Source organism: Trachypithecus francoisi, unplaced genomic scaffold, assembly GCF_009764315.1.
Source record: "Trachypithecus francoisi isolate TF-2019V2 unplaced genomic scaffold, Tfra_2.0 Contig01451, whole genome shotgun sequence".
In the NCBI taxonomy this organism is placed as follows: Eukaryota; Metazoa; Chordata; class Mammalia; order Primates; family Cercopithecidae; genus Trachypithecus; species Trachypithecus francoisi.
In genome coordinates, this window is record NW_022681432.1 from 4,041,295 (window position 1) to 4,069,164 (window position 27,870).

The following is a 27,870-nucleotide window of genomic DNA, read 5'->3' on the forward strand; positions in this document are numbered from 1 at the left end:
GATGTAGCTGGAAGCCATTATTTTTGGCAAACTAACTCAGGAACATAAAGCCAGACACTGAGTATTCTCACTTATGAGGGAGCTGAACAATGAGAACCCATGGGCACATATCGGGGAACAATACACACTGGGGCCTGTTACGGGGATCAGGGGAGGCAGAGCCTCAGGATAAATAGCTAATGCATGCTGGGCTTAATACCTAAGTAATGGATTAAACTGTGCAGCAAACCACCATGGCAGACGTTTACCTATGTAACAAACCTGCACATCGTGCACATGTACCCCAGAACTTAAAATCTGAGGAAAAAGAAATAGATCAATGGAACAAAAATAAAGTCAAGAAATGGACCAACTTAAAATATTTGAGGTCCAAGTCAGATAGTTAGATTAAATTAGTAATTTTGGGTAATAATGGTTTTCTTCCAATTAGGTCATCTTACTAAATGCTTGATTATGTATAAGTGATTATTTTTGTCATAGCTCAGTATATTTCATTTTTAACTGGCCAGCACTAACATATCTACTTCAAAAAAAATGAAAAGTTATTCATATGAAAATGACAGATTTTTTAAAAATATGGATGAGCTTATTTTTCTCTTATTTACCAAGAAAATTTAGGGAGTATTATTTAATACCTCAGATAATGGCCACTTTCTCTTTCATTTGTCATTCATCCTCTGCTTTTCATTCAGTGAAGGAGAGTTTGTTATATAATATTGAGGAAGGTTAAAAATAAATATATTCTGTACTCTTAAAACTACTTTAGCCTCCATTAAAGAAAGTGACAAAATATTGATACTTTTGCTATGAAGTCATTTGATGACTTCAACATTCTTTAATAATATCTTTGAACTAATCAGCATTCTGTTAATATCTTAGGAAACAGTGATTATAAAATTTTGTTTTGTATATATGACAGGGCGACATTTACTACATTATCATTTGAGCTACACATCAGGATAATCTACTTTGCTTTTGTTAGTCAGTCTTTTTGACCAGTCTAAATTGACCATCTTGTAAGTTAACGTACCTGTAGAACATCTGTAATGTAACTTAGTCATATATAACTTAGCTGAATTTTACTCCAAGAGTAATTATATCCTGTTTTTTTTTTTTTTTTTTTTTTTAACAAAATGACCGTGTATCACAGTTTGCCTGGGAGAGTCCTGGGTTATGCCTTTCACTATTTACATGACAAATTTTGTGGCCATCCTAGCATTAACTGTACCTAATTTATTTAAGTGCATTTGGTGAATATATAATAAAATTTAACATTTTATACTTCATCATGAAAAATTGATTTTTTCTGGAACAGGGATTTTTATATTTTCCAAGAATGCTGTCTTAATGCTATAAGCATTGAGCACTTGCTGTGTCTGTGTGATAGTTATTACTTTAAAAAGAAAGTAATAATTATATAAGCTCAGGCATCATATTTGAATTAATGGGGAAGAATGAGAGCTGGTATAGTTTACCAATTAAGACTATGACTCAGGAGTCGGACTGCCTAGATTTATAGCCTGACCCTGTTACTTATGAGCCATGTAAGCTGTGTGACCTTGGGAATGTTGATTAAGTTTTGTACCTTGGTTTCCACATCTGTAAACTGAAGATAGTATACTACCTACCTCAGTGTTGTTAGAAGATTAAACAGCTTGTCTGTAGTATATAAATGTGTGTGTGTATAAAAATAGATTATATATGTGATGCATAGTAAGTGTTCAGTAACTGTTAGTGATATGTTAAAAATGTATAAAAGCACTCTGACAGACAATCAAATGTTACTTTTTCAAATTTTCATTACCAATAGACACCTCCAGGAGTAAAATTTAAGACATAGAAGTACGTTTTAATATTTGAAGAGGCCTATCTCATAAAACTCTTTATTATCTCACTTCTATCACTAACTATACTTTTCAAGAATCCCTCAGAATACTCAGGCAAATACATAGAAAAAGTCAGATAAGGTTTAATGATGAGCAAAGTACGACTTTTCTCCTTACTAAATTTTAGTATGTATAGGTGAATATGTTGAAACATATTTTTGATGAGTGGAAGTGTAGGAACTTACACTTATTCTTTTTTTTTTTTTTTTTTTTTGGTGAGGACTTCCTATAATTCATTTGTTTTTTATTATTATACTGTAAGTTCTGGTATACATGTGCAGAACGTGCAGATTTGTTTCATAGTTATACACATGTTATAGTAGTTTCCTGCACCCATCAGCCCATCATCTACATTAAGTATTTCTCCTAATGCTATCCCCCGGTGAGTGATGTTTCCCTCCCTGTGTCCATGTGTTCTCATACTTATGAGTGAGAACATGTGGTGTTTGGATTTCTGTTCCTGTATTAGTTTGTGGGGAGTGATGGTTTCCAGCTTCATCCATGTCCCTGCAAAAGCCACGAATTCATTCTTTTTTATGGCTGCATAGTATTCCATAGTGTATATGTGCCACATTTTCTTTATCCAGTCTATCATTGATGGGCATTTGGGTTGGTTCCAAGTCATTGCTCTTGTGAATAAGGCTGCAATAAACATACATGTGCATGTGTCTTTATAGCAGAATGATTTATAATCCTTTGGGTATATATCCAGTAGTGGGATTGCTGGGTCAAATGGTATTTCTGGTTCTAGATCCTTGAGGAATTGCCACACTGTCTTCCGCAGTGGTTGAACTAATTTACACCCCCACCAACGGTGTAGAAACGTTCCTCTTTCGCCACATCTTATCCAGCATCTTTCGTTTCCTGACATTTTAATGATTGGCATTCTAACTGGTGTGAGATGGTACCTCATTGTGGTTTTGATTTGCGTTTCTCTAATGACCAGTGATAATGAGCTTTCTTTCATATGTTTGTTGGTCACATAAATGTCTTCTTTTGGGAAGTGTTTGTTCATATCCTACACCCGTTTTTTGATGGGGTTGTTTTTTCTTGTAAATTTGTTTAAGTTCCTTGTAGATTCTGGATATTAGCCCTTTGTCAGATGGATAGATTGCAAACATTTTCTCCCATTCTATAGGTTGCCTGTTCACTATGATGATAGTTTCTTTTGCTATGCAAAAGCTCTTTAGTTTAATTAGATCCCATTCATCAATTTTGGCTTTTGTTGCTATTGCTTTTCGTGTTTTTGTCATGAAGTCTTTGCCCATGCCTCTGTCCTGAATGATATTGCCTAGGTTTTCTTCTAGCGTTTTTATGGTTTTCGGTTTTACGTTTAAGTCTTTAATCCATCTTGAGTTAATTTTTGTACAAGGTGTGATGAAGGGGTCCAGTTTCAGTTTTCTGCATATGGCTAGCCAACTTTTTAAACACCATTTATTAAATAGGGAATCCTTTCCTCGTTGCTTGTTTTTGTCAGGATTGTCAAAGATCAGATGTTTGTAGATATGGATATGTTGTTTCTCTGCCAGGTTTGCTATCAGGATGATGCTGGCCTCATAAAAAGAGTTAGGGAGGAGTCCCTCTTTTTCTATTATTTGGAACAGTTTCAGAAGGAATGGCAGCAGCTCCTCTTTGTGTCTCTGGTAGAACTTGGCTGTGAATTTTTCTTGTCCTGAACTTTTTTTGGTTGGTAGGCTATTACTGCCTCAATTTTAAAACTTGTTGTTGGTGTATTCAGGCATTCGACTTCTTCATGGTTTAGTCTTGGGAGGGTGTATGTTTCCAGGAATTTCTCTATTTCTTCTAGATTTTCTAGTTTATTTGCGTAGAGGTGTTTATAGTATTCTCTGATGGTAGTTTGTATTTCTGTGAGATCAATGGTTATATCCCCTTTATCATTTTTTATTGTGTCTATTTGATTCTTCTCTCTTTTCCTGTTTAGTAGTGTGGCTAGCAGTCTATCTAGTTTCTTAATCTTTTCAAAAAACCATCAGAGAAAATTCAACACCCCTTCATGCTAAAACTCTCAACGAACCCATAGCCAATGGGCATCGCTTGTAAGTTCTTGTAACAACATATCCCAGATGAACATCGATGCAAAAATCCTTAATAAATACTGGCAAAACAAGTCCAGCTGCACATCAAAAAGCTTATCCACCACAATCAAGACAGCTTCACCTCTGGGATGTAAGGTTGGTTCAACATATGCCAATCAATAAACATAATCCATCACATAAACAGAACCAATGACAAAAAACACGTGATTATCTCAATAGATCCAGAAAAGACCTTCAACAAAATTCAACACCCCTTCATGCTAAAAACCCTCAATAAACTAGGTATTGATGGAACATATCTCAAAATAGCAAGAGCTATTTATGACAAACCCATAGCCAATATCATACTGAATGGGCAAAAGCTGGAAGCATTCCCATTGTTATGTGTGAATTTGATCCTGTCATTATGATTCTAGCTGGTACTTTTGCACATTAGTTCATGCAGTTTCTTCATAGTGTTGGTGGTCTTCACAATTTGGTATGTATTTGCAGTGGCAGTTACTGGGTTTTTCTTTCCATATTTAGTGCTTACTTCAGGAGCCTGGTGGTGACAAAATCTCTCAGCATGTGTTTGTCTGTAAAGGATTTTATTTCTCCTTCACTTATGAAGCTTAGTTTGGCTAAATATGAAATTTCTAGGTTGAAAATTCTTTCCTTTAAGAATGTTGAATATTGCCCCCCCCCCACTCTCTTCTGCCTTGTGGGATTTCTGCAGAGAGATTTGCTGTTAGTCTGATGTGCTTCCCTTCTTAGGTAACCCAACCTTTCTCTGTGGCTGTCCTTAACATTTTTTCTTTCATTTCAACCTTGGTGAATCTGACGATTATGTGTCTTGGGGTTGCTCTTCTCAAGGAGTATCTTTGTGGTGTTCTCTGTATTTCCTGAACTTGAGTGGTGGTCTGTCTTGTTAGGTTGGGGAATTTCTCTTGGATAATATCCTGAAGAGTGTTTTCCATCTTGGTTCCATTCTCTTCATCTCTTTCAGGTATACCAATCAAATGTAGGTTTGGGCTTTTCACATAGTCCCATATTTCTTGGAGGCTTTGTTGGTTACTTTTCATTCTTTTTTCTCCAAACTTGTCTTCACACTTTATTTCATTAAGTTGATCTTCGATCTCTGATATCCTTTCTTCCACTTGATCAATTCAGCTATTGATACTTGTGTATGCTTCACAAAGTTCTCACACTGTTTTTCAGCTCCTTCAGGTCACTTATGTTCTTCTCTAAACTAGTTATTCTAGTTAGCAGTTCCTCTAATATTTTTCAAGGTTCTTAGGTTCCTTGCATTGGGTTGGAACATGATCCTTTAGCTCAGAGGAGTTTGTTATTACCCACCTCTTGAAGCCTACTTCTATCTTTCTGTCAGGCTCATTCTCCATCCAGTTTTGCTCCCTTGCTGGCGAGTAGTTGTGATCTTTTGGAGAAGAGGCATTCTGGTTTTTGGAATTTTCAGCCTTTTTGCACTGGTTTTTCCTCAGTTTCATGGATTTATCTACCTTTGACCTTTGATGTCGGTGACCTTCAGATGGGGTTTTTGTCTGGACGTCCTATTTGTTGATGTTGATGCTATTCCTTTCTGTTTGTTAGTTTTCCTTCTGACAGTCAGGCCCCTCTGCTCCAGGTCTGCTGGAGTTTGCTGGAGGTCCACTCCATACCTTGTTTGCCTGGGTATCACCAGCAGAGGCTGCAGAACAGCAAATATTGCTGCTTGTTCCTTCCTCTGGAAGCTTCCTCCCAGAGGGGCATCTGCCAGACGCCAGAGCTCTCCTTTATGAGGTGTTAGGGGCACCTGCCAAATGCCAGCCAGAACTCTCTTGTATGAGGTGTTTGTCGACCCCTGCTGAGAGGTGTCTCCCAGTCTGGAGGCATGGGGGCCAGGGACCTACTTGAGGAGGCAATCTGTCCCTTAATAGAGCTCGAGCACTGTGCTAGGAGATCCGCCGCTCTCTTCGGAGCAGGCAGGTAGGAGCATTTAAGTCTGCTGAAGCTGCACCCACAGCTGCCCCTTCCCCTAGGTGCTATGTCCCAGGGAGATGTGAGTTTTATCTATAAGCCCCTGACTGGGGCTGCTGCCTTTCTTTCAGAGATGCTCTGCTTAGAGAGGAGGAATCTAGAGAGGCAGTTTGGCTACAGCTGCTTTGCCAAGCTGCAGTGGGCTCTGCCCAGTTTGAACTTCCTGGTGGCTTTATTTACACTGTCAGGGGAAAACTGCCTACTCAAGCCTCAATAACGGTGGATGCCCCTGCCCCCACCAAGTGTCCCAGTTTGACTTCAGACTACTGTGCTGGCAGCGAGAATTTCAAGCCAATGGATCTTAGCTTGCTGGGTTCTGTGGGGGTTGAATCTGCTGAGCTAGACCACTTGGCTCCCTGGCTTCAGCCCCCTTTCCAGAGGAGTGAATAGTTCTGTATCGCTGGCGTTCCAGGCACCACTGAGGTATGAAAAAGAAAAAAAAAAAAAAAAAAAAAAAACTGCAACTAGCTCAGTGTCTGCCAAAAAACGACTGCCCAGTTTTATGCTTGAAACATAGGGCCCTGGTGGTTTAGGCACCCAAGGGAATCTCCTGGTCTATAGGTTGCAAAGACGGTGGGAAAACTGTAGTATCTGGGCTGAAATGCTTCGTTTCTCGTGGCTCAGTCCCTCACGGCTTCCCTTGGATAGGGGACGGAGTTCCCTGACCCTTGCCCTTCTTGAGTGAGGTGATGCCCCATCCTGCTTCAGCTCGCCCTCTGTGGGCTGCACCCACTGTCTAATCAGTCCCAATGAGATCAACTACGGGTACCTCAGTTAGAAATGCAGAAATCACCTACCTTTTTTGTTGATCTAGCTGGGAGCTGCAGACTTGAGCTGTTCCCATTCGGCCATCTTACCAGCCCTCAAGAACTTATATGCTAGACTGTTGAGTTTTTTTTGTTTTGTTTTGTTTTGTTTTTAAGCAACTATAGTGGGGTAGAATTGATACCAAATGAAATGCATGTAGAGTACATAATGTTAGGACATATATACACACCCGTGAAACCACCATGAAAATCAAGATAATGAACGTATCTATTACCATAAACATTTCCTCATGCTGTTTTGTAATTCCTTTCCTCCTGCCCTATATCTTCAATTTATAATCTTCCACGCCCCTCATTCTCTGGCACACACAGTTGTGCTGTCTGCCACTACAGGTTTATATATTTTTTGAAATGTTTACAAATTAAATCATAAGTCTGCAGTCTTTTGATCTTTTTTATATATGATAATTGTTTTGAGATTTATCTATGTTGAAGTACAGCAATGGTTAATTATTTTTTATTGCTGAATAGTATTTCTTTTTATGGATACATCATTGTTCATCTATTCACCTGTTGATGGACATTTGTTTTGTGTTGTTACCAATAAAGCTGCTATGAATATGTGCCAGTGGTTTTATGTGTGTATTTCTTTTTATTTTTTTGTATAAATACCTAGGAGCAGAATGATTGAGTCATGTGTTTAACATTTTAAGAAACCACTCAATTGTTTTACAAATTACCTGAACTATTTTACATTTTCACTATTAGCATATGAAAATTTTAGTCTTCCACATCTTTGGCAACACTGGATATGGTCCTTAAAAAAAAATTAGCTATTTTAAGAGGTGTGTAATACTATTTGAAAGTAGTTTTAATTATCATTTCCCTAGATGTTCAGCATTTTTCATGTGTTTATTTGCCCATTTATCTTTTACCTTTCCCTTTTTCACTGGGTTTTTGAGTGTTCCTAAAATATTTTAAATGCAAGTTCTCTATCAGATCTATGCTTTGCAATTATTTTCTTTTTATGGATTGTCTCTTAATTCTCTTAAGTGTCTTTCAAAGAACAGTCCTTTCTAATGTGATAAAGATTATTCTTTTTCTTTCGTATATCATGTTTTTGATATTAGAGCTAATAAACTTTTGCTTTACTAAAGATTTCAAATACAGAGGTTTCCCAACTTCAGGATCGTTTGATGATTTTTTGACTTACGATAGAGCGAAACCAACATGCATTCAATAGAAACTTTACTTTGGACTTTGAATTGTTATCTTTTCCTGGGCTAGCAATGTGCAGTAAAATACTCTGGCAATGCTAGGTAGTTGCTCCCAGTCAGCTATGTGATTATGAGGGTTAGCAATCAATAGTCTGTATTTTTCAAGGCCGTAACCCCTTAATAAATGAGAGCATGTGTATTTTCCCCTGTGTTTTCTTTTAGAAGTTCTATCATTTTAGGTTTTATCTTTAGATCAATGTTCTTTTTTAATTTAACATATGTATATGGTACAACATATGGTCAAAGTTCATTTTTACATGTGAATGAATATGCAGTTGTTCCCGTACCACTTTTTGAAAATAATATCCTTTCTTCACCAAATTGCATTTGTATTTATATCAATTGTCCAAATATCCATGGTTCTGTTTCTATACTTTTATTCTGTTTCACTGATCTACTTGTCTATCTTTACACTTTTATCATACTATCTTAATTACTATTGCTTAATAATTAAATTTTGAAATCAGGTACCATGAGTGTTTCAGCTTTTTTCTTATTCAGAGTTTTTTGAGGTTTTTTTGTTGTTGTTTTGCTATTTAGGGTCCTTTGCCATATGAATTTTATAATCAGCTTCTCAATTTCTATCAGAAAAAAAAGTCCATTAGGATTTTGAATGAGATGATGATGGAGTTATAGATGAATTTGGGAAGAATTAACATTTTAACAGCATTGACATTTCTTATCTATAAACACAGTATCTCTTTCCAATTAGGTCTTTACTTTCTCTCAACAATGTTTTATATGTTTAAATATACAGGTCTTAAACATCTTTTATCATATATTTTCCCCAAATATTTTGTTTTTAATCATATTAATGGCATTAAAATTTTATTTTCTATTTATTGTTGCTAGTATGCAGAAATATTTTTATTATATTGATCTTATATATTATAAGCTTGCTAAACTCACTTATGAATTCTAGTAGCTTTTTTCTAGATTTCATCAGTTTTTCAACATAGATGATAATATTTACATAAGGACGTTTTAGTGCTTGATTTCTAATATGGATGTCTTTTTTCTTAATTTTCAGTGACTAGAACTTCCAGTATAGTGTTGTAGAAGTGGAAGGAATGGACATTCTTGTTTTGTTCCTGATCTTGAGTATAAGCATTTATTTTTCACCATTAAGGATGATGTTAGCTGTAGGTTTTCCATGGATGCTTCTAATTACATAGAGGCAGTTCCATTTTGTTTCTGGTTTGATGAAAATTTGTATTGGAGATGAATGTTGGATTTTGTCAAAGGCTTTTCCTATGTCTGCTGTGATAATCACATGATTTTCTTTATTGTTGTTGTTACATTGATATACATTTGAATTACCTTTATTTTCAAATGCTAAGCCAACCTTCTATTCCCAGGATGAGTACCACTTGATTGTAATAGCTAAATTTGATTTGCTAAAATTTTGTTGACAATTTTTACATCTGTGTTCATGAGGGATATGAATGTACTATTATAAGTATCTTTGTCTGATTTTGCTTTCAGTGTAATACTGGCCTTAAATGAGTTGAGAAACATTGCCTCCTCTTCAAATTTCTGAAAAAATTATTTAGAATTAGAATTTCTTATTTTTAAATGTTTATTGGAATTAATCAGTAAAGCCGTCTGGACCTACAGTTCTCTTTGTTGGAAATATTTAACTATAAATTCAATTTCTTAAAAAGGTATAAGGTGGCCGGGCGCGGTGGCTCAAGCCTGTAATCCCAGCACTTTGGGAGGCCGAGACGGCGGATCACGAGGTCAGGAGATCGAGACCATCTTGGCTAACACGGTGAAACCCCGTCTCTACTAAAATACAAAAAACTAGCCGGGCGAGGTGGCGGCGCCTGTAGTCCCAGCTACTCCGGAGGCTGAGGCAGGAGAATGGCATGAACCTGGGAGGCGGAGCTTGCAGTGAGCTGAGATCTGGCCACTGCACTCCAAAAAAAAAAAAAAAAAAAAAGGTATAAGGCTATTAGGTTGTTTCTTCTTGAGTGAGCATTGGCATTTTTTTACTTCAAAAGATTTGTCCACTGTCAAACACATTGGCATGAAGTTTTTCTTATAATATTTCTTACTAACTGGTTAATATCTGCTAGTAACCACTGTAATCTATACTGATGTCTACTTTCTCATTTCAGCTATCATTATGGATTTGTGTATTTCTCTTTGCAGTTATAATGGTTTTTGCTTCATGTGTTTTGAAGCTTTGTTTTTACATGAATAAACGTTTATAATTTTCTTCTCTTGATTACTTATCCCCTCTATGTTGTGAAATGACCTTCTTTATACCTTGTAATATTTGCCATTGTTTTTGAAAGATATGTTCATACAATATAAAATTCTTGGTTGACATTTTTTTCAGTATATTAAATATATTGCTCCACAGTCTTCCCATTCAAATTTTTTTTTTCTGACAAGAAATCTGTTGTTATCCTTATCTTTGTTTCACATATAACATGTCCTTTTGTTCTCTAGCTACTTTTAATATTTTCTGTGTGTCTTGGGTTTTGAGTGATTTGGTTTTGATGTGCCTTGGTGTAGTGTTCTTGATTTTTCTTGTACTTGGGTTTTATTGACTTTATTGTATCTGTGAATTTATGGTTTTCATTAAATTTGGACATTTGGGGGCCATTATTTATTTAAATATTATTTTCTGCTCCCAATTTTCTTCTGGGAGTTCAACTACATGTATATATTAGACCATGTGACGTTGTCTCACAGCTCACTCAAACAGCTCTTTTGTTGTTTTATACTCTTTTTTTCTTTTTGGAAAGTGTCTGTTGTGTCTATTGATTTAGTTTCATTATTTATTATCTCACATTTTAGTTTTTATCTCTAGAAGTTTGATTTGAGTCTCTTTTTTTTTTTTTTTTTTTTGAAATGGAATCTTGCTCTGTCTCCCAGACTGGGGTGCAGTGGCACAGTCTTGGCTTACTGCAGCCTCCGCCTCCCAGGTTCAAGAAATTCTCCTGCCTCAACTTCCTGAGTAGCTAGGATTCAGGGGTATACCACCACACCCAGCTAATTTGTGTATATTTACTTAGTAGAGACGGGGTTTCACCATGTTGGCCAGGCTGGTCTCGAACTCCTGACCTCATGATCCGCCCGCCTTGGACTCCCAAAGTGCTGTGATTACAGGCGTGAGCCATCATGCCTGGCTTTGAGTCTTTTTTTTTTTTAATATCTTCTCTATCTCTACTTAATTTTTGAACATCAGGAATACAGTTATAATAACTATTGAATATCCTTGTCTGCTAATTCTGGCATCTGTGTCAGTTCTGGGTCAGTTTTTATTGATTGTTTTCTTTCTCATTTTTGTGCTTTTTGCCTGGCCACTAATTTTTGAGAAGATACCAAATGTGGAGAATTTTACCTTGGTGGGTGCTAGATACTTTTATATTCCTATAAGTATTCTATTTCTTTCTTCTTTCTTTCTTTCTTCTTTCTTTCTTTCTTCTTTCTTTCTTTCTTTCTTTCTTTCTTTTTCTTTCTTTCTTTTCTTTCTTTCTTCTTTCTTCTTTTTCTTCTTTCTTTCTTTCTTTCTTTCTTTCTTTCTTTCTTTTTTTTTTTTTTTTGGGGGGAGACGGAGTCTAGCTCTGTCATCCAGGCGGAGTGCAGTGGCTGGATCTCGGCTCACTGCAAGCTCTGCCTCCTGGGTTCATACCATTCTCCTGCCTCAGCCTCCCGAGTAGCTGGGACTACAGGCGCCTGCCACCATGCCCGGCTAATTTTTTGTATTTTTAGTAGAGATGGGGTTTCACCATGTTAGACAGGGTGATCTAGATCTCCTGACCTTGTGATCCGCCCGCCTCGGCCTCCCAAAGTGCTGGGATTACAGGCATGAGCCACCACGCCCAGCTCTATTTTCTTAATGTCAAATGTGTTTTTCTTAAGATTTATTTTTAATTAACACATAAACATTGTACATATTTATGAGGTATTGTGTGATGTTTCAATACATGTGTACATTGTATGATGATCAAATCAGGGTAATTAACTTATTCATCACCTTAAACATTTAACATTTCTTTGTGATGAGAACATTCAAAAATCCTCTTTTTAGCTGTTTTGAAATATATAATACAGTATTGTTAATTATATTTACTCTGTAGTAGAACACCAGAACTTCTCCTGTCTGTAATTTTATACCCATTCAGTAATCTCTCCCCATCCCTCCCTCAACCCTAACCTCCTCAATCCCTAGTAACCACTGTTCTGCTCTGTACCTCTATGAGATCAACTTTTGTAAATTCCACAAATGAGTGGATCATATGGTATTTGTATTTCTGTGCCTGGCTTATTTTATTTAACATAATGTCTTCCAGGTTTATCTATAGTGCCACAAATGACAGCATTTCTTTTGACCAATAGTATTCCATTGTTTGTATGTACCACATTTTATAATCCACTATCTGTTGGTGAACACATAGGTTGCTTTTATATCTTGTCTATTGTGAATCGTGCTGCAGTAAATAGAGGAGTGCAGATATGTTTTCAATATACTGTTCTCATTTCGCTTGGGTAAACAGCCAGTAGTGGGACTGCTGGATCATATGTTAGTACTGTTTTTAATTTTTTAGGAAACTCCATACAGTTTTCCATAGTGGCTGTACTAGTTTATGTTCCCACCAATAGTATAGCACATTTCCCAGTTCTTTACATCCATGGCAGCATTTGTCATTTTTGTACTAGCCATTCTAATTGGGGTGAGATAATATCCCATTATGGTCTTGATTTGTATTTCTGTGATAATTAGTGATATTGAGCATTTTTCCATATACCTATTGGATATTTGTATTTATTCTTTTGAAAAATGTCTATTTAGATTTTTTGACCACTTTTTAATCAAATTATGTATTTTTTTGCTATTAAGTTATTTGAATGTTTCATATATTCTGGATATTAATCCCTTTTCAGATATATACTTTGCAGATTATTTTCTACTATTCTATAGATTGTTTCTTTCCTCTGTTGATTATTTCCTTTGTTGGGCACTAACTTTTTCATTTGAGGTAATCCCATTTGTCTGTTTTTGCTTTTCTTGCCTGTATTTTTGAATTCTTATCCAAAAATTCTTATCCAGACCAATGTCACAAAGCATTTCCCCCATGTTTTCTTCTAGTAGATTTATAGTTTCAGGTCTTACATTTAAGTGTTCAATCCATTTTGTGTTGATTTTTATATATGGTAAGAGATGGTGGTCTAGTTTTATTCTTCCACATATAGATGTCCAATTTTCTTGGCACTGTCTATTGAAGAGACTGTCCTTTACCCAGTGTGTGTTCCTGGTGCCTTTATTGAAAATCAGTTGGTTGTAAGAGCATCAATACATTTCTGTGTTGTTTGTTCTGTTCCATTGGTCTATATGTTTATTTTTATGCCAACACCATCCTGTTTTCGTTACTGTAGCTTTATAGAATACTTTGAAGTCAGTGTTATGCCTCCAACTTTCTTCTTTTTGCTCAAAATGGCTTTCGCTATTTGGAGTCTTTTGTGCTTCCATACGAATTTTATAATTTTTTTCTGTGTCTGTGAATAATTCCATTGATACCTTGATAGAGATTGCACTGAATCTATAGATTGATTTGGGTAGTATAGATATATCAACAATATTAATTATTGCTATCCATGAAAATGGAATATTTTTTCATTTATTTGTATCCTCTTCTGTTTCTTCCATCAGTGTTTTATAGTTTTCATTGTAGAGATCATTCACATCCTTGGTTAAATTTATTCCTGTCTACTTTATTTTTTTGCAGCTCCTAAATGGAATTGCTTTCTCGATTTCTTTTTCAGACAGTTCACTATTGTCATATAGAAATGCTAGTGATTTATATATGTTGCTTTTGTATCCTGCAACTTTACTGCACTTTGTTTATTCTGACAATTTTTGGTCACATCTTTAGGGTTTTCTATAAATAAGATAATGTCATCTGTAAACAGTAACAGTATTACTTCCTTCTTTCCAATTTGCATGCCCCTTTCTTCTTTTCCCCAATTATTCTGGCTAGGACTTCTAGTACTCTGCTGAATAAAAGTAGTAAAAGTGGGCATATTTGTCTTATTCCAGATCATACAGGAAAAGCTTTCAACCTCCCCCTATTCAGTATGATGTTAGTTGTGGGTTTGTCATATGTGACCTTTATTATGTTGAGGTATGTTTCTTCTATACCTAATTTGTTTAATTTTTTTATCATGAATGGATGTTGAATTTTATCAAATGCTTTTTCTGCATTTTAAATTTATCCTATGGCGTTTGTCCTTGATTCTGTTGATGTGATGTGTTATGTGTATTCATTTGCATATGTTGAGCCATCCTTTTATTCCTGAGATAAATTATTCTTGATAATGTTGAACGATGTTTTTAATGTGCTGTTAAACTCAGTTTGCTGGTATTTTGTTGGGGATTTTTGCATCTATGTTCTTTAAGGCTATTGGCCTATAGTTTTTGTTGTTGTTATGTTCTTTCTGTCTGGTTAGAACAGTAGGGTTAGTCTGGCTTCATACAATGAATTTGGAAGGATTCTCTCCTCTTAATTCTTTGGAATCATTTGAAAAGGATTGGTATTTGTTATAAGTATTCATCAGTGAAGGCATCAGATAATGGGATTTTCATTGATGGGAGACTTTTTGTAACTGATTTAATCCTGCTACTTGTTATTGGTCTGTTCGTATTTTCTATTTTATCGATTCGATTTGGATAGATTTCATGTATCCAGAGACGTATCAATTTCTTCTAGGTGTTCCCATTTGTTGGCATATAGTTGTTTGTAATAGTCTCATAATTCTTTCTGTTTCTGTGATATCATTGTAATGTCTTCTTTTCCATTGGATTTTATTTATTTCAATCATCTCTCTTTTTTCTTAGTCCCATTAAAGGTTGGTCAATTGTGTTTATCTTTTCATAAAACCAACTCTTTTTCCTTTATCGTTTGTTTTTTTCTTTATTTTGTTTATTTATTCTGTGATGTTTATTTATTTTCTTCTAATTTTTGGTTTAGTTTGCTCTTCATTTTCCTGTGAGTATGCTTGAACTTTATTCTGAGCAGCAGTTAAGTTACTGGAAACAGTTTCATACTTTTGGGTCCTCCTTTTAAATTTTTTTAGGCAGGGCCAGACTAGTGTTTAGGGCTACTCACTGTTTAGGCAAAGTGCTTCGAAATACTCTATAATATACTTCATGAATTATGATGTTTTCCATTTTGGCGAGTGGAAACAGGCAATCCACCCCACCTGTGTGAGTCCTGATTTTCATCCAATCCTTTCAGATAGTTCTTTCCAAGGTCTTGGGTTGTTTCCTCACATGTCTTTATCAGTAGTAATCTGCTAGATACTTTAGTGAGACCTTTTATAGAGCCTTGTAATTCTCTCTCTCTGCTCCTCTCATCCCTTTCATACCCTGTCCTGCTAACTATGTCCGCCTTGGTCTCCCCTGAGTCTCAGTTCTATCTCCTCAGCTCAAACCAACCAGGCTTCACCTGAGTTTCCCTTACCTGCACAGCAGCTACAAAACTCTCTCGGGTTTGTAAGCTGAAGCTATCACAATGCTAACCCGATTGTTTCCCACTATTAGGAATCACTTTCCTTTATTGCCTAACATCTGATAACCTGAAAACTGTTGACATATTCTATATTTTATGTTCTTTTTTTAATTGGTTGTTTTGGGCAGATAGGTACATCCAGTCCTTGGTATTTCATCTTGACCAGAAGAAGAAAGCCTCAGACTATTGAAATTTTATCATTTTTCCAATAACCATTTAGGTTTGTTTCATTGAAATCATGGTTATCTTCTTTTTAGTATTAATTGTCCATTTATTTTTGCACATTTTTCCCCAGTATGGCTTTTGATTGGTTGCCCTAGTCCCTTACATGGTTTCAACCAATTACATTATTCTTCAGAATCTGATAGTACTACTTAGAGTCTTTAGTTTCACTGCTTCTGCGATTGATGAAACATTTGCATACAATGATTTTGTTTCTATATTACAACAGTTTTGTTTTTTTTTTAAATTTTACTTTAAGTTCTGGGATACATGTGCAGATTTGTTATATAGGTATACATGTGCCATGGTGGTTTGTTGCACCTAGCAACCCGTCATCTAGGCTTTAAGCCCCGCAAGCATTAGGTATTTGTCCTAATGCTCTCCCCCACCCGTCTCCCTCCCCTTGCCTCTAACCCCTGACAAGCCGCAGTTTGTGATGTTCCCCTCCCCGTGTCCATATGTTCTCATTGTTCAACTCCCACTTATGAGTGAGAATACCCACTGTTTAGTTTTCTGTTCCTTCGTTAGTTTGCTGAGAATGGTGGTTTCCATCTTCATCCATGTGCCTGCAAAGGATATGATGGCTGCATAGTATTCCATGTTGTATATATGCCATCTATTCTTTATCCAGTCTGTCATCGATGGGCATTTGGGTTGGTTCCAAGTTTGTACTATTGTAAATAGTGCTGCAGTAAACATACATGTGCATATGTCTTTATACAAGAATGATTTATAATCTTTGGGTATATACCCAGTAATGGGATTGCTTGGTCAAATGGTATTTCTGGTTCTAGATCCTTGAGGAATTGCCACACTGTCTTCCACAATGATTGAACTAATTTACACTCCCACCAACAGTGTAAAAGCATTCCTGCTTCTCCACATCCTTGCCAGCATCTGTTGTTTCCTGACTTTTTAACGACCGCCACTCTAACTGGCATGAGATAGTATCTCATTGTGGTTTCAATTTGCATTTCTCTAATGACCAGTGGTGGTGAGCTTTTTTTCATGTGTTTTTGGCCACATAAATATCTTCTTTTGAGAAGTGTCTGTTCATATCCTTTGTCCACTTTTTGATGGGGTTGTTTTCCTCTTCTAAATTTGTTTAAGTTTCTTGTAGATTGTGAATATTAGACCTTTGTCAGATGAATAGATGGCAAAAATTTTAGCCCCTTCTGTAGGTTGCCTGTTCATGCCGATGATAGTTTCTTTTGCTGTGCAAAAGCTCTGTAGTTTAATTACATCTCATTTTTCAAATTTGGCTTCTGTTGCAAGTACTTTTGATGTTTTAGTCATAAAGTCTTTGCCCATGCTTGTGTCCTTAATGGTATAACCCAGGTTTTCTTGTAGGGCTTTTATGGTTTTAGGTTTTATATTTAAGTCTTTACTCTATCTTCAGTTAATTTTTATATAAGGTATAAGGAAGGGATCCAATTTCTGTTTTCTAAATATGGCTAGCCAGTTTTCCCAGCACCATTTGTTAAATAGGGACTCCTTTTCCCATTGCTTATTTTTGTCAGGTTTGTCAAAAATCAAATGGTTGTAGATGTTTGGTGTTATTTCTGAGGTCTCTGTTCTGTTCCATTGGTCTATATATCTGTTTTGGTACCAGCAGCATGCTGTTTTGGTTACTGTAGCCTTGTATTGTAGTTTGAAGTCAGGTAGCCTGATGCCTCCAGATTTATTCTTTTTGCTTAGGATTGTTTTGGCTATAAGGGCTCTTTTTTGGTTCCATATGAAACTTAAATTAGTATTTTCTAATTCTGCAAAGAAAGTCATGAATGTATAAATTACTTTGGGCACTATGGCTATTTTCACAATATTGATTCTTCCTATCCATGAGCATGGAATGTTTTTCCATTTGTTCGTGTCCTCTCTTATTTCTTTGAGCAGTAGTTTGTGGTTCTCCTTGAAGAGGTCCTTCATATCCCTTGTAGGTTGTACTCCTTTATTCACTTTATAGCAATTGTGAATGGGAGTTTACTTATGATTTGGCACTCTGCTTGTCTGTTATTGGTGTATAGGAATGTTTGTGGGTTTTGCACATTGATTTGGTATCCTGAGACTTCGCTGAAGTTGCTTACCAGCTTAAAGAGTTTTTAGGCAGAGACGATGGGGTTTTCTAAATATACAATTATGTGATCTGTGAACAGAGACAATTTGACTTCCTCTCTTTCTATTTGAATACTTTTATTTCTTTTTCTTGCCTGATTTCCCTGGCCGGAACTTCCAATACTATGTTGAATAGGAATGGTGAGAGAGGGCATCCTTGTCTTGTGTTGGTATTCAGTGGGAATGCTTCCAGCTTTTTCCCATTCAATATGATATTGGCTATGGGTTTGTCATAAATAGCTCTTACTATTTCGAGATATGTTTCATCAATACTTAGTTTATTGAGAGTTTTTAGCATGAAGTAGTGTTGAATTTTATTGAAGGCCTTTTCTGCATCTATTAAGATAATCGTGGTTTTTGTCATTGGTTCTGTTTATGGAAAGCATTTAGCCCATTTACATTAAAGATTAATATTGTTACGTGTGAATTTGATCCTGTCATCATGATGCCAGCTGGTTATTTTATACATTGGTTGTTGCAGTTTCCTCATATTGTCATTGGTCTTTATATTTTGGTGTGTTTTTGCAGTGGCTGGTACCAGTTTTTCCTTTCCATATTTAATGCTTCCTTCAGGAACTCTTTTAAGCAGAACTGGTGGTGACAAAATCTCACAGCATTTGCTTGTTTGGAAAGGATTTTATTTCTCCTTTGCTTATGAAGCTTAGTTTGACTGTATATGAAATTTTGGTTTGAAAATTCTTTTCTTTAAGAATGTTGAATATTGGCCCTCACTGTCTTCAGGCTTATAGGGTTTCTGCAGAGAGATCCACTGTTAGTCTGATGAGCTTCCCTTTGTAGGTTAACCCGACCTTTCTCTCAGGCTACCCTTAACATTTTGTCCTTTGTTTCAAACTTGGAATAGCTGATGATTAGTGTCCTGGGATTGCTCTTCTCAAGGAGTATCTTAGTGGTGTTCTCTGTATTTCCTGAATTTGAATGTTGGCCTGTCTCGCGAGGTTGGGGAAGTTCTCCTTGATGATATCCTGAACTGTGTTTTCCAACTTGGTTCCATTCTCCCCACCATTATTACTTTCAGGTACATCAGTCAATTGTAGATTTCGTCTTTTCACATAGTCTCATATTTGTTGGAGGCTTTGTTCGTTCCTTTTAATTATTTTTTCTCTAATCTTCACGTTTTGTTTCATTAATTTGATTTTCAATCTCTGATATCATTTCTTCCACTTGATCGATTCAACTAGATCCATTCAACTATCCATACTTGTGAATGCTTCACGAAGTTCTCATGCTGTTTTTCAGCTCCATCAGGTCATTTATGTTCCTCTCTAAACTGATTATTCTAGTTAGCAGTTCCTGTAACCTTTTATCAAGTTTCTTACCTTCCTGGGACTGGGTTAGAACATGTTCCTTTAGCTCAGAGGAGTTTATTACCACCCACCTTCTGAAGCCTACTTCTGTCAATTCATCAGTATCATTCTCTGTCCAGTTTTATGCCCTTGCTGGAGAGGAGTTGCAGTCATTTGGAGGAAAATAGGAATTCTGGTTTTTTTTGGAATTTTCAGCGTTTTTGTGCTGGTTTTTCCTCATTTTTGTGGATTTTTCTGTCTTTGATGTTTGAGGCTAATGACTTTTGAATGGAGTTTTTGTTCGGGGGTTCTTTTTGTTGATGTTGATGTTGTTGCTTTCTGTTTGTTAGTTTTTCTTCTAACAGTCTGGCCCCTCTTCTGCAAGTCTGCTGCAGCTTTCTGGAGGTCCACTCCAGCCCCTGTTCACCTGGGTATCACCAGTGGAGCCTGCAGAACAGCAAAGATTGCTTCCTACTCCTTCCTCTGGAAGCTTCATCCCAGAGTGGCACCAGCCTGATGCCAGCTGGTGCTCTCCTGTATGATGTGTCTGTTGATCCCCTGTTGGGAGGTCTCTCCCAGTCAGGAGGCACAGGGGTCAGGGACCCACTTTAGGAGGCAGTCTGTCCCTTAGCAGAGCTAGAGCGCTGTGCTGGGAGAATCCTCCTTGTCAGGATCAGCTGTTCTCTTCAGAGCCGGCAGGCAGGAAAGTTTAAGTCTGCTGAAGCTGCACCCACAGTTGCCCCTTCCCCCAGGTGCTCTGTCCCAGGGAAAAGAGGGTTTTATCTATAGGCCCCTAACTGGGGCTGCTGCCTTTCAGAGATGCCCTGCCCAGAGAGGAGGAATCTAGAGAGGCAATCTGGTCACAGCCGCTTTGCTGCGCTGTGGTGAATTCTGCCCAGTCCAAACCTCCTGGCCCCCTTAGCATTGTCAGGGAAAAACCGCCTACTCAAGCCTCAGTAATGGTAGACACCCCTCCCTCCACCAAATTCAGTTGTCCCAGTTTGTCTTCAGACTGCTATGCTGGCAGTAAGAATTTCAAGCCAGTGGTTCTTAGCTTGCTGGGATCCGTGGGAGTGAGACCCACTGAGCGAGACCACTTGGCTCCCTGGCTTCGGCCCCATTTCCAGAGGAGTGAATGTTTCTGTCTCGCTGGTATTCCAGGCACCACTGGGGTATGAAAAAAAAAAAATGCAGCTAGCTCAGTGTTTGCCCAAACAGTTGCCCCGTATTCTCCTTGAAACCCAGGGCCCTGGTAGTGTAGGCACACCAGGGAATCTCCTGATTTGTGGATTGCAAAAACCGTGGGAAAAGCGTAGTATCTGGGCTGGGTAGCACAGTCCTTCAAGGCTTCGCTTGGCTGAGGGAGAGAGGTCCCCTGGCTCCTTGCATTTCTCCTGTGGGGCGATGCCCCACCCTATTTCTGCTCACCCTCTGTGGATTGGACCCACTGACTAACCAGTCCCAATGAGATGAACTGGGTACCTCAGTTGTAAATGGAAAAATCACCTACCTTCTGCGTTGGTCTCGCTGGGAGCTGCAGACCAGAGCTGTTACTTGGCCATCTTGCCAGATTCTCCAAAAATGCTTCTTAAGGAGTTTACTTCTCATTTCTCTAAAACATACTTTGGAGAGACAGTTTATTACATCTCTTAATATACTGAAAACTTTTCCTGTATGGTTGTATTAAATTTACAACTTTTTTTATTACAACAGAGATAACATAAGCAAACTCACACTTACTCTGATGAAAAACTTACAATACTCTGAGCACTACTATGATAGAAGCCAGTTGCTAACATTGGATTTATGGTTTGCTTTCTTAATATGTTATATAGTAAGCCACCATTTATTGAATGAATTAACTACATGGGGCCCTCCCTTGTATGTTTTGTCTGTGTACACGTACCGTTACACCTTGGGGCACAGCTTAACAGCAAAGTTCAGTAGCTCCTGTCTCCTGCTGAACATTTAGCATATTCCAGGATGACTTCTGCCATTTTACATTTTCATCATCCCTCATTAATCACACATCTAATTCCACAGATTTGGCATCTTCCGATTTAAAAGTGTCGTATAGGGATTTAATATATATTGAAAAATCTCTCTCAAGATTCTCTTGAGAGTTAACTGTGTAGAGTATAGATTTTACTTTCATAAATGTAGGTAAAATAAATAGATTGCAAGGCTATCAATGCTGTCACATTTTCAGTAAATGTAAAATTATATATGTATGTGTGTATGTGTGTATATATATATATATATACACACACACATATACACACACACTTTTTTAAATTTTAATTTAGGATTTGCTTTCCCATATGCTTCATATGGACCCACGTCAGCGGTATACTACTGAACAAATATTAAAGCACTCATGGATAATTCACAGAGACCAGTTGCCAAATGATCAGCCAAAGAGAAATGATGTGTCACATGTTGTTAAGGTAAAACAAACATACTTTTATGTGCCTTCAAAATATCAGATACGTAATAAACCCATTGTGTGCCACTTGCTAATGACACTTAAATAATTCCTTAAAATATCTTTATTTTTTAAAGATAGATTTTTATATTAACAACCATGTGCTTTTCTTAGCTTACTTTACCACTGCCTTTCTGATGAAACAATAAAAATTTCTTGATTGTACCCGCCTTGCTTTTGAGAGATGCTGGAATTAGGATTGGGCTAAATGCAAGTTTCATATTGAAACAAAAGATTGCTGTTAGTTCTTAATTTATAACTGTTCATGAAACCATTCCTATATCCATATACATTGAACCAAGGTTTTAAATATTAGTGTTTTAACAATTTTTTGTAAAATGCATAGTTATTGAAATGAAAAACATACAAGTAATATTGATTCATCAGTGCACAGATCTAATATATTCAATTATTTTCCTAGGAAAAGACATTTTGTTCTAGATATATGTCTCATAATATCATGTGAATGTTTTTTTTTAACTCCAGAATTTGTACTTAGTTTGTGACATGTTCTCATTACTTTAGGGAGCAATGGTTGCAACATACTCTGCCCTGACTCACAAGACCTTTCAACCAGTCCTAGAGCCTGTAGCTGCTTCAAGCTTAGCCCAGCGACGGAGCATGAAAAAGCGAACATCAACTGGCCTGTAAGATTTGTGGTGTTCCTAGGCAAAACTGGATGAAGATGAAATTAAATGTGTGGCTTTTTTCCTAATCTTATCAAAGGCATCGTTTTCTGCTTAATTACTTGAATATTAAGTAATATTAAATCCCCATTTTTAGGGGAAGTGAGATTTAAAAAACCATGCACAGGTCCACAATATTCATACTGTGTGTTTGCAGTAGTGTTCAAGTGTTTATTTAAGCATATAATTGGTGTCCACCAGGTCCTCACAACTTCTCTGCACACTAGCTTCTAAAATTCCTTTCAATAAAGTTACTTTAATATTTTTTCTTTTTCATACAATTATGGTTTGGGGAGTCATTACCAACAATCAGTATATATATATAGTAGTATAATGACAAGCAATGTTAGTATTTTTTAACATCAGATCCTGAAGGATAGACTTTTTTAAAAAAAGAAAAACAATAAAAACATATTATAAAAGCTAGTTATTCTGTAAAACCAAAGGACTCCATTTGTTTGACTCACTGTACTAAAATGTAAACATAGTGGTTTGGTGCCAGAGCAAAATACATTTGTGCTAATATATGAATTCTTGATATAGTTGGTGCCAAAGTTTTTATAGAAGAATTACATCTCAGATAATGTGTGCAGGCAGATCTGTATATTATCCATAAGTGGCCTCATTTAGAAATAAAGGTTTTTATAAGGCTTCTGTAAATTTTACATCACATGGAAATTTAGTACAAGTGAAGCTTTTTTTTTTTCCAAAGGCTTTATACTGTTGGTGTAATCTTATAAATAGGTCATAGTTAAGCCTTTGAAAATGAAGTATGTGGTGTTGACACTATCCTGGTGTTATATAAACCGACTTTCAACTTAACCAATTGGATTTAATCATCATCTATCCCCTTTAAAATGAACTACACTGTTGTTTTTCTGACTTCGATGTGCTTTGAAGTACAGTGTAGCATATTATTCTACCTTGAATCCTATGATAATACAGTTTGACATCTTACTGTAGTGGACTTGTGCATATAGCACACATGATATAGTATATTGTATTACAGTAAACTTTAGACAATGCTACTTAATCATTTTACTTCATGAAGATAAACTAACATTTTAAATATGAATAATATTAATGGTCTACATAAAATTTGAGCACATTTCAAAATCATATTTATAAAAAAAAGCTGGCCAAATTGGTCTTATTTAATGTATAATTAAGAACCACTGTGTAGTATGTATTCTTTTCTCTAAATGATGTAATGCTAAAGAATAATTTCACGCTGTTGAAGAAAATACCATTACTACAACAACAGCAGCAGCAACTACTACTACTACTACTACTACTGCTGCTGCTGCTGCTGCTGCTGCTGCTGCTGCTGCTGCTGCTGCTGCTGCTGCTGCTGACAGAAAGAATTCATGAATGTAAACTGGAGGATATCACAGTTTTCTTTAGTGAATATAAGTGAACTACTTGTGTGTGTTAGGTGTACTATTTGCTATGTATTTTACTTTGCTTCATTCAGAGAGAAAGTTGATTACTGAGTGCTGAATTATACATTTAGACTAGGAAACTTGTAACTTTGGTATTTAATAAAAGAAACTATACATATTCTCTTTGTAATGTAAATAATCTATACCCCATGCACAAAGATCTCTTTCCTGGGTGTGATATATAAAAGTATGTATTCTTATTTTGAGGTATCTTTTGGAAATAATTGAAAGAGGTTAAAGAACAATTTATGCCACATGAAAAATAATTACTTAGAAGTAGGTATCATGTCTTATGGCTTTTTATGTTCCATTTGGCTTTTTTTTTCTCATTTGCTTTATTACTATATGTACTTGCATGTAACAGTTTGTATGTATAGATTCTGACTTATTTTCCTTCTCTCATTATCTTGTGCTGTTATACCTTCTTCCTATCAGAATTGATATGTCAACCTCAGAGGTGTGAATTTGGTGTTGAAGTTTTCAGGACAGAGCTACTATTTCCATTGATGCATTTTAAGTAATAAAATTAGGGGAAGTGAAATTGGAAAATGAAAATGATTACAAAATAACTTCCAGGTTTTCTATAATCAATGGCTTTAAAAAGTAGATAGTCTTGATTAATTTTAAATTAGCTTGCTCAGAAAGGTCATGTCATACAGTCCTATCATAAAAGGAACACTATAAGAATTAAACAATGAACAGCATGATTTCTGATCACCCAGTGAGGATCGACAGTGTATAAAAGACACAGGTGTGCTACTGGATGTACCCGATAATTGGTTGAGGATTTTCTACTGAAGAACTCAAATATGCTAGCTTAACAACAGTAGTAGGGGGAAACTTATTATATGGGAAAGCTTCAAAATATACTGCAATTTTGTAGAAGGAGCCCAGGTAAGATGCCTAATTCCTGTCCAGTTTGGCTAGAACTCTATAGCCAAAAATGCAGATTTGGATTGAACATTTTTTTGATGGGCCTTCTATCAATGCTTAACTAGTAAAAACACATCTTTTCTATAAGACTTTAGAATACTGTGGTTTCTAATGGGTTCTTGAATAATTATTTTGCATTGTGTTTTTCTAGTTAATGGTTTTTGGTAGTATTTAATGATAGCACAGTTTGGGGTTTTATTGTTCTTGAAGGGGGAGGATATTGAATTGTTTTTCTTAGAGAAAACATCAGGTTTGCTCAAATAGACTAACAACCTGTTGTCCTTAAGCACATACTACCATGAATAAACTCAGGAAACAATTTTCAAGAAAATTAGAATGCAGTGCTGGTGATGGGGATTTTTGTGGGAAAAAAGAACAATGGTTTCAAGTACTTTCACAAAGATCAAACTTCAGCCTATTTTGTTAGACTCAGCAATGTCTAAACATTGTTTTTTGTAATTTATTGTCATTGGTAATTCAACACAATAAAGCAATTTTGATAGCACCTCTGTTTGGCTCAAAGGGATTCCATATGTTTAGGCAACCCACAACCTTAAGAACAGATGCTTGGTATTTATAATGTCTGCCCATTGGAACAACATGTTAAAATAGTAGTGCCCAGAGAAACTTGCATACAGATTGACTAGTATTTTCTAGATAGAAGTCTTTTATATATGAAGAAGGAAAACAACCATTTATATTGACCCGAAGGCCCACGAGAAAACTTAGGCTTTAAAGTAGGCAAAGCATATTTGTGGTATTCTGTACATTCTCTTTCTGCTGGCTTTCCAGCCCCTTCATGCTATCTATCCTTCTTGAGCACCTCACAGCAATACTCCATCAACAAAGTTTACCCTATCCCCAGAAGGATTCTGTGTGATTGTGATTGTTACTCCTTGTTCCTTCCTCTTCCTCTTCCCCAAATCAGGATATCCGTTCTCTCAGAACAGATATTTCCAGCTAAAAAGTTGAAAGGAAAACTATCCTATTAAATTAATTTACATTTTTTCTGTCAGTAGCTAATAGTTTATTGGCATTTTTAAGGAAGTTGTGCATTAATCAAGTTTCTAGTTGCTGGATCTTCAGGCAATCTAACAAGGTGAGAATAATTTTAAATTCAGTTCTTATCAGGGAAGATATTTTTGGGGAAAGGAACAGTGTGTCCCAGGGTCAGAGTATCTAATGAACTGTTTCTTTTTTTTGCACAATTTCCTTCCTACTTCCTTTCTACTTCTCAATCTACCTTTTCTCTTAAAATCTTTTAAGCTTTTTAATCACAATTAATGAACTTCTATGATAAGTGATGTGGAGGTAGACAGAGATTGGCGGTTATTTCTGCATATGTTGTTTTTAAACCCATAGTTTTGTGTTATTGTTTCTCACAGTACATGACCTATATAGCGTAAGGAGTTTTATTCCCCCCAACCGCCATCCCATTCCTGTTATAAAGAAAAAAAAAAGGCACAGAAAGATTGAGTCCAAATTAATCATGGAGTCCAAATTTTTCTAGATCCCTTTTCTAGATTTTAGGACCTAGAAATCCTTTAAGTCACAATACTATTTCAAAATAAAAATGCAAACCATATTAAATATATATTGGCCAACTGCAATTAAATTTCTTCAAAACATTTTTGTTTTACATTTCAAAGCTTATTCGGGCATTTTTGGCGTGTACCTCAAGATCAATGATTGTCGAAATTAGCAGAATAATCAATAGTGGACTATTTGCCTCTTTATGTGGGAATATAGTGGCATTGATAGTGATTATTCACAACATATACTAATGGATGCACTGTTCCTGGTTTTAGTCTTACAGAATAGTGAATTCCATCATATACTTTGAATAAAATGTTATGCTTGATCACCTAAAATTCAGTTTGATTGCTAATACATAAAAGAAAAAGGAACTATACTTGAAGATATTAAATTATAGACATGTTTCTTTGAAATATTTAGAAAAACATAAAAGTACTTTTAGAATATGGAAATCCAAGCTTACATTATATTGGCAAATTATGTATGTTTCAATTATTCACTAAATAAAATTTAGCTAAATGCTTATAAATATATATATATGTAATTGCCAAGTTAGGGTTTGCTTTGTATTCACATTTCTAAACGCTGGACAATAGAGCTTCTGTGGATGACTGTTTTGCTGTAATTCCAACTGTCTAGTTATGGGAACTAACTTATTCTTCAAAAGATATTAAGCATCTAATTTAAGGTGGACAATTATAGAGAATGTACTAACTGCATTTGTTTTTAAAAATTGTCAAAATGTTACCGATTAGGTTATTTACTTTTATCTTTCCTATGAACTAATATTGCTCAGGTCACATTTTCTTTATCTTTCCAAATTCATTCTCTCTGAAGTTGCTACCATTTATAACAAATATGTAGGTTTGTTTTTTAGTATTATAAAATTATTTTTAGCAGCAGGAAAGCAGTCTATCAAGAAACAGCCGGCCGGTCACAGTGACTCATGCCTGTAATCCCAGCACCTTGGGAGGCTGAGGTGGTGGATCACCCTGAGGTCAGGAATTTGAGACTAGCCTGACCAACATGTAGAAACCCCGTCTCTACCAAAAATACAAAATTAGCCGGGCGAGGTGGTGCATGCCTGTAATCCCAGCTACTCGGGAGGCTGAGACAGGAGAATCATTTGAACCCAGGAGGCAGAGGTTGCGGTGAGCCAAGATTGCACCAATTTCACTTCAGCCTGGGCAACAAGAGTGAAACTCCATCTCAAAAAAAAAAAAAAGAAAGAAAAGAAACAGCGATTTAAAAAGTTACACGTGTTTCGAAACCTTAAATATCCAAATGCCAGCATGGTTTGTAAGTTAGAATTTATCTTGCATTAAATTCCATAGTACAAAAAAGGGAGAAGGTGATTTTTCTGTTTGATTAAAAAAAAAAAACAAACAAACAGGAAGTACTGTTGGTAGTGGAGAGTCACATAGGCTTTATGAAGCGACCACAGTTTGCTGTAGCCACATTTTTAAAAAATTAGTTTGCCAACACGTCCCAAGCACTTTTGAATTCCTAAACTTATTTCTGATATTAAATATAGTATATATATATATACGATATATAGTATATATATATATACACTATATATATATACACACACTATTTCATTGCATTTCTGAAGACTGAAATGGCA

General features: G+C 36.1%; 1 protein-coding gene across 1 annotated transcript in view; it reads left to right on the forward strand.

Moving 5' to 3' along the window:
• The window catches only part of RPS6KA6 (ribosomal protein S6 kinase A6), a 147,582-nt gene extending 120,594 nt beyond the window's left edge, over positions 1–26,988 (forward strand). Inside the window, 2 exon segments of the mRNA XM_033233510.1 lie at positions 21,468–21,608; positions 22,172–26,988. Coding sequence (XP_033089401.1) covers positions 21,468–21,608; positions 22,172–22,297 — 267 coding nt within the window. The 3' untranslated portion in view covers positions 22,298–26,988.
• The last annotated feature ends 882 nt before the right edge of the window (positions 26,989–27,870 follow it).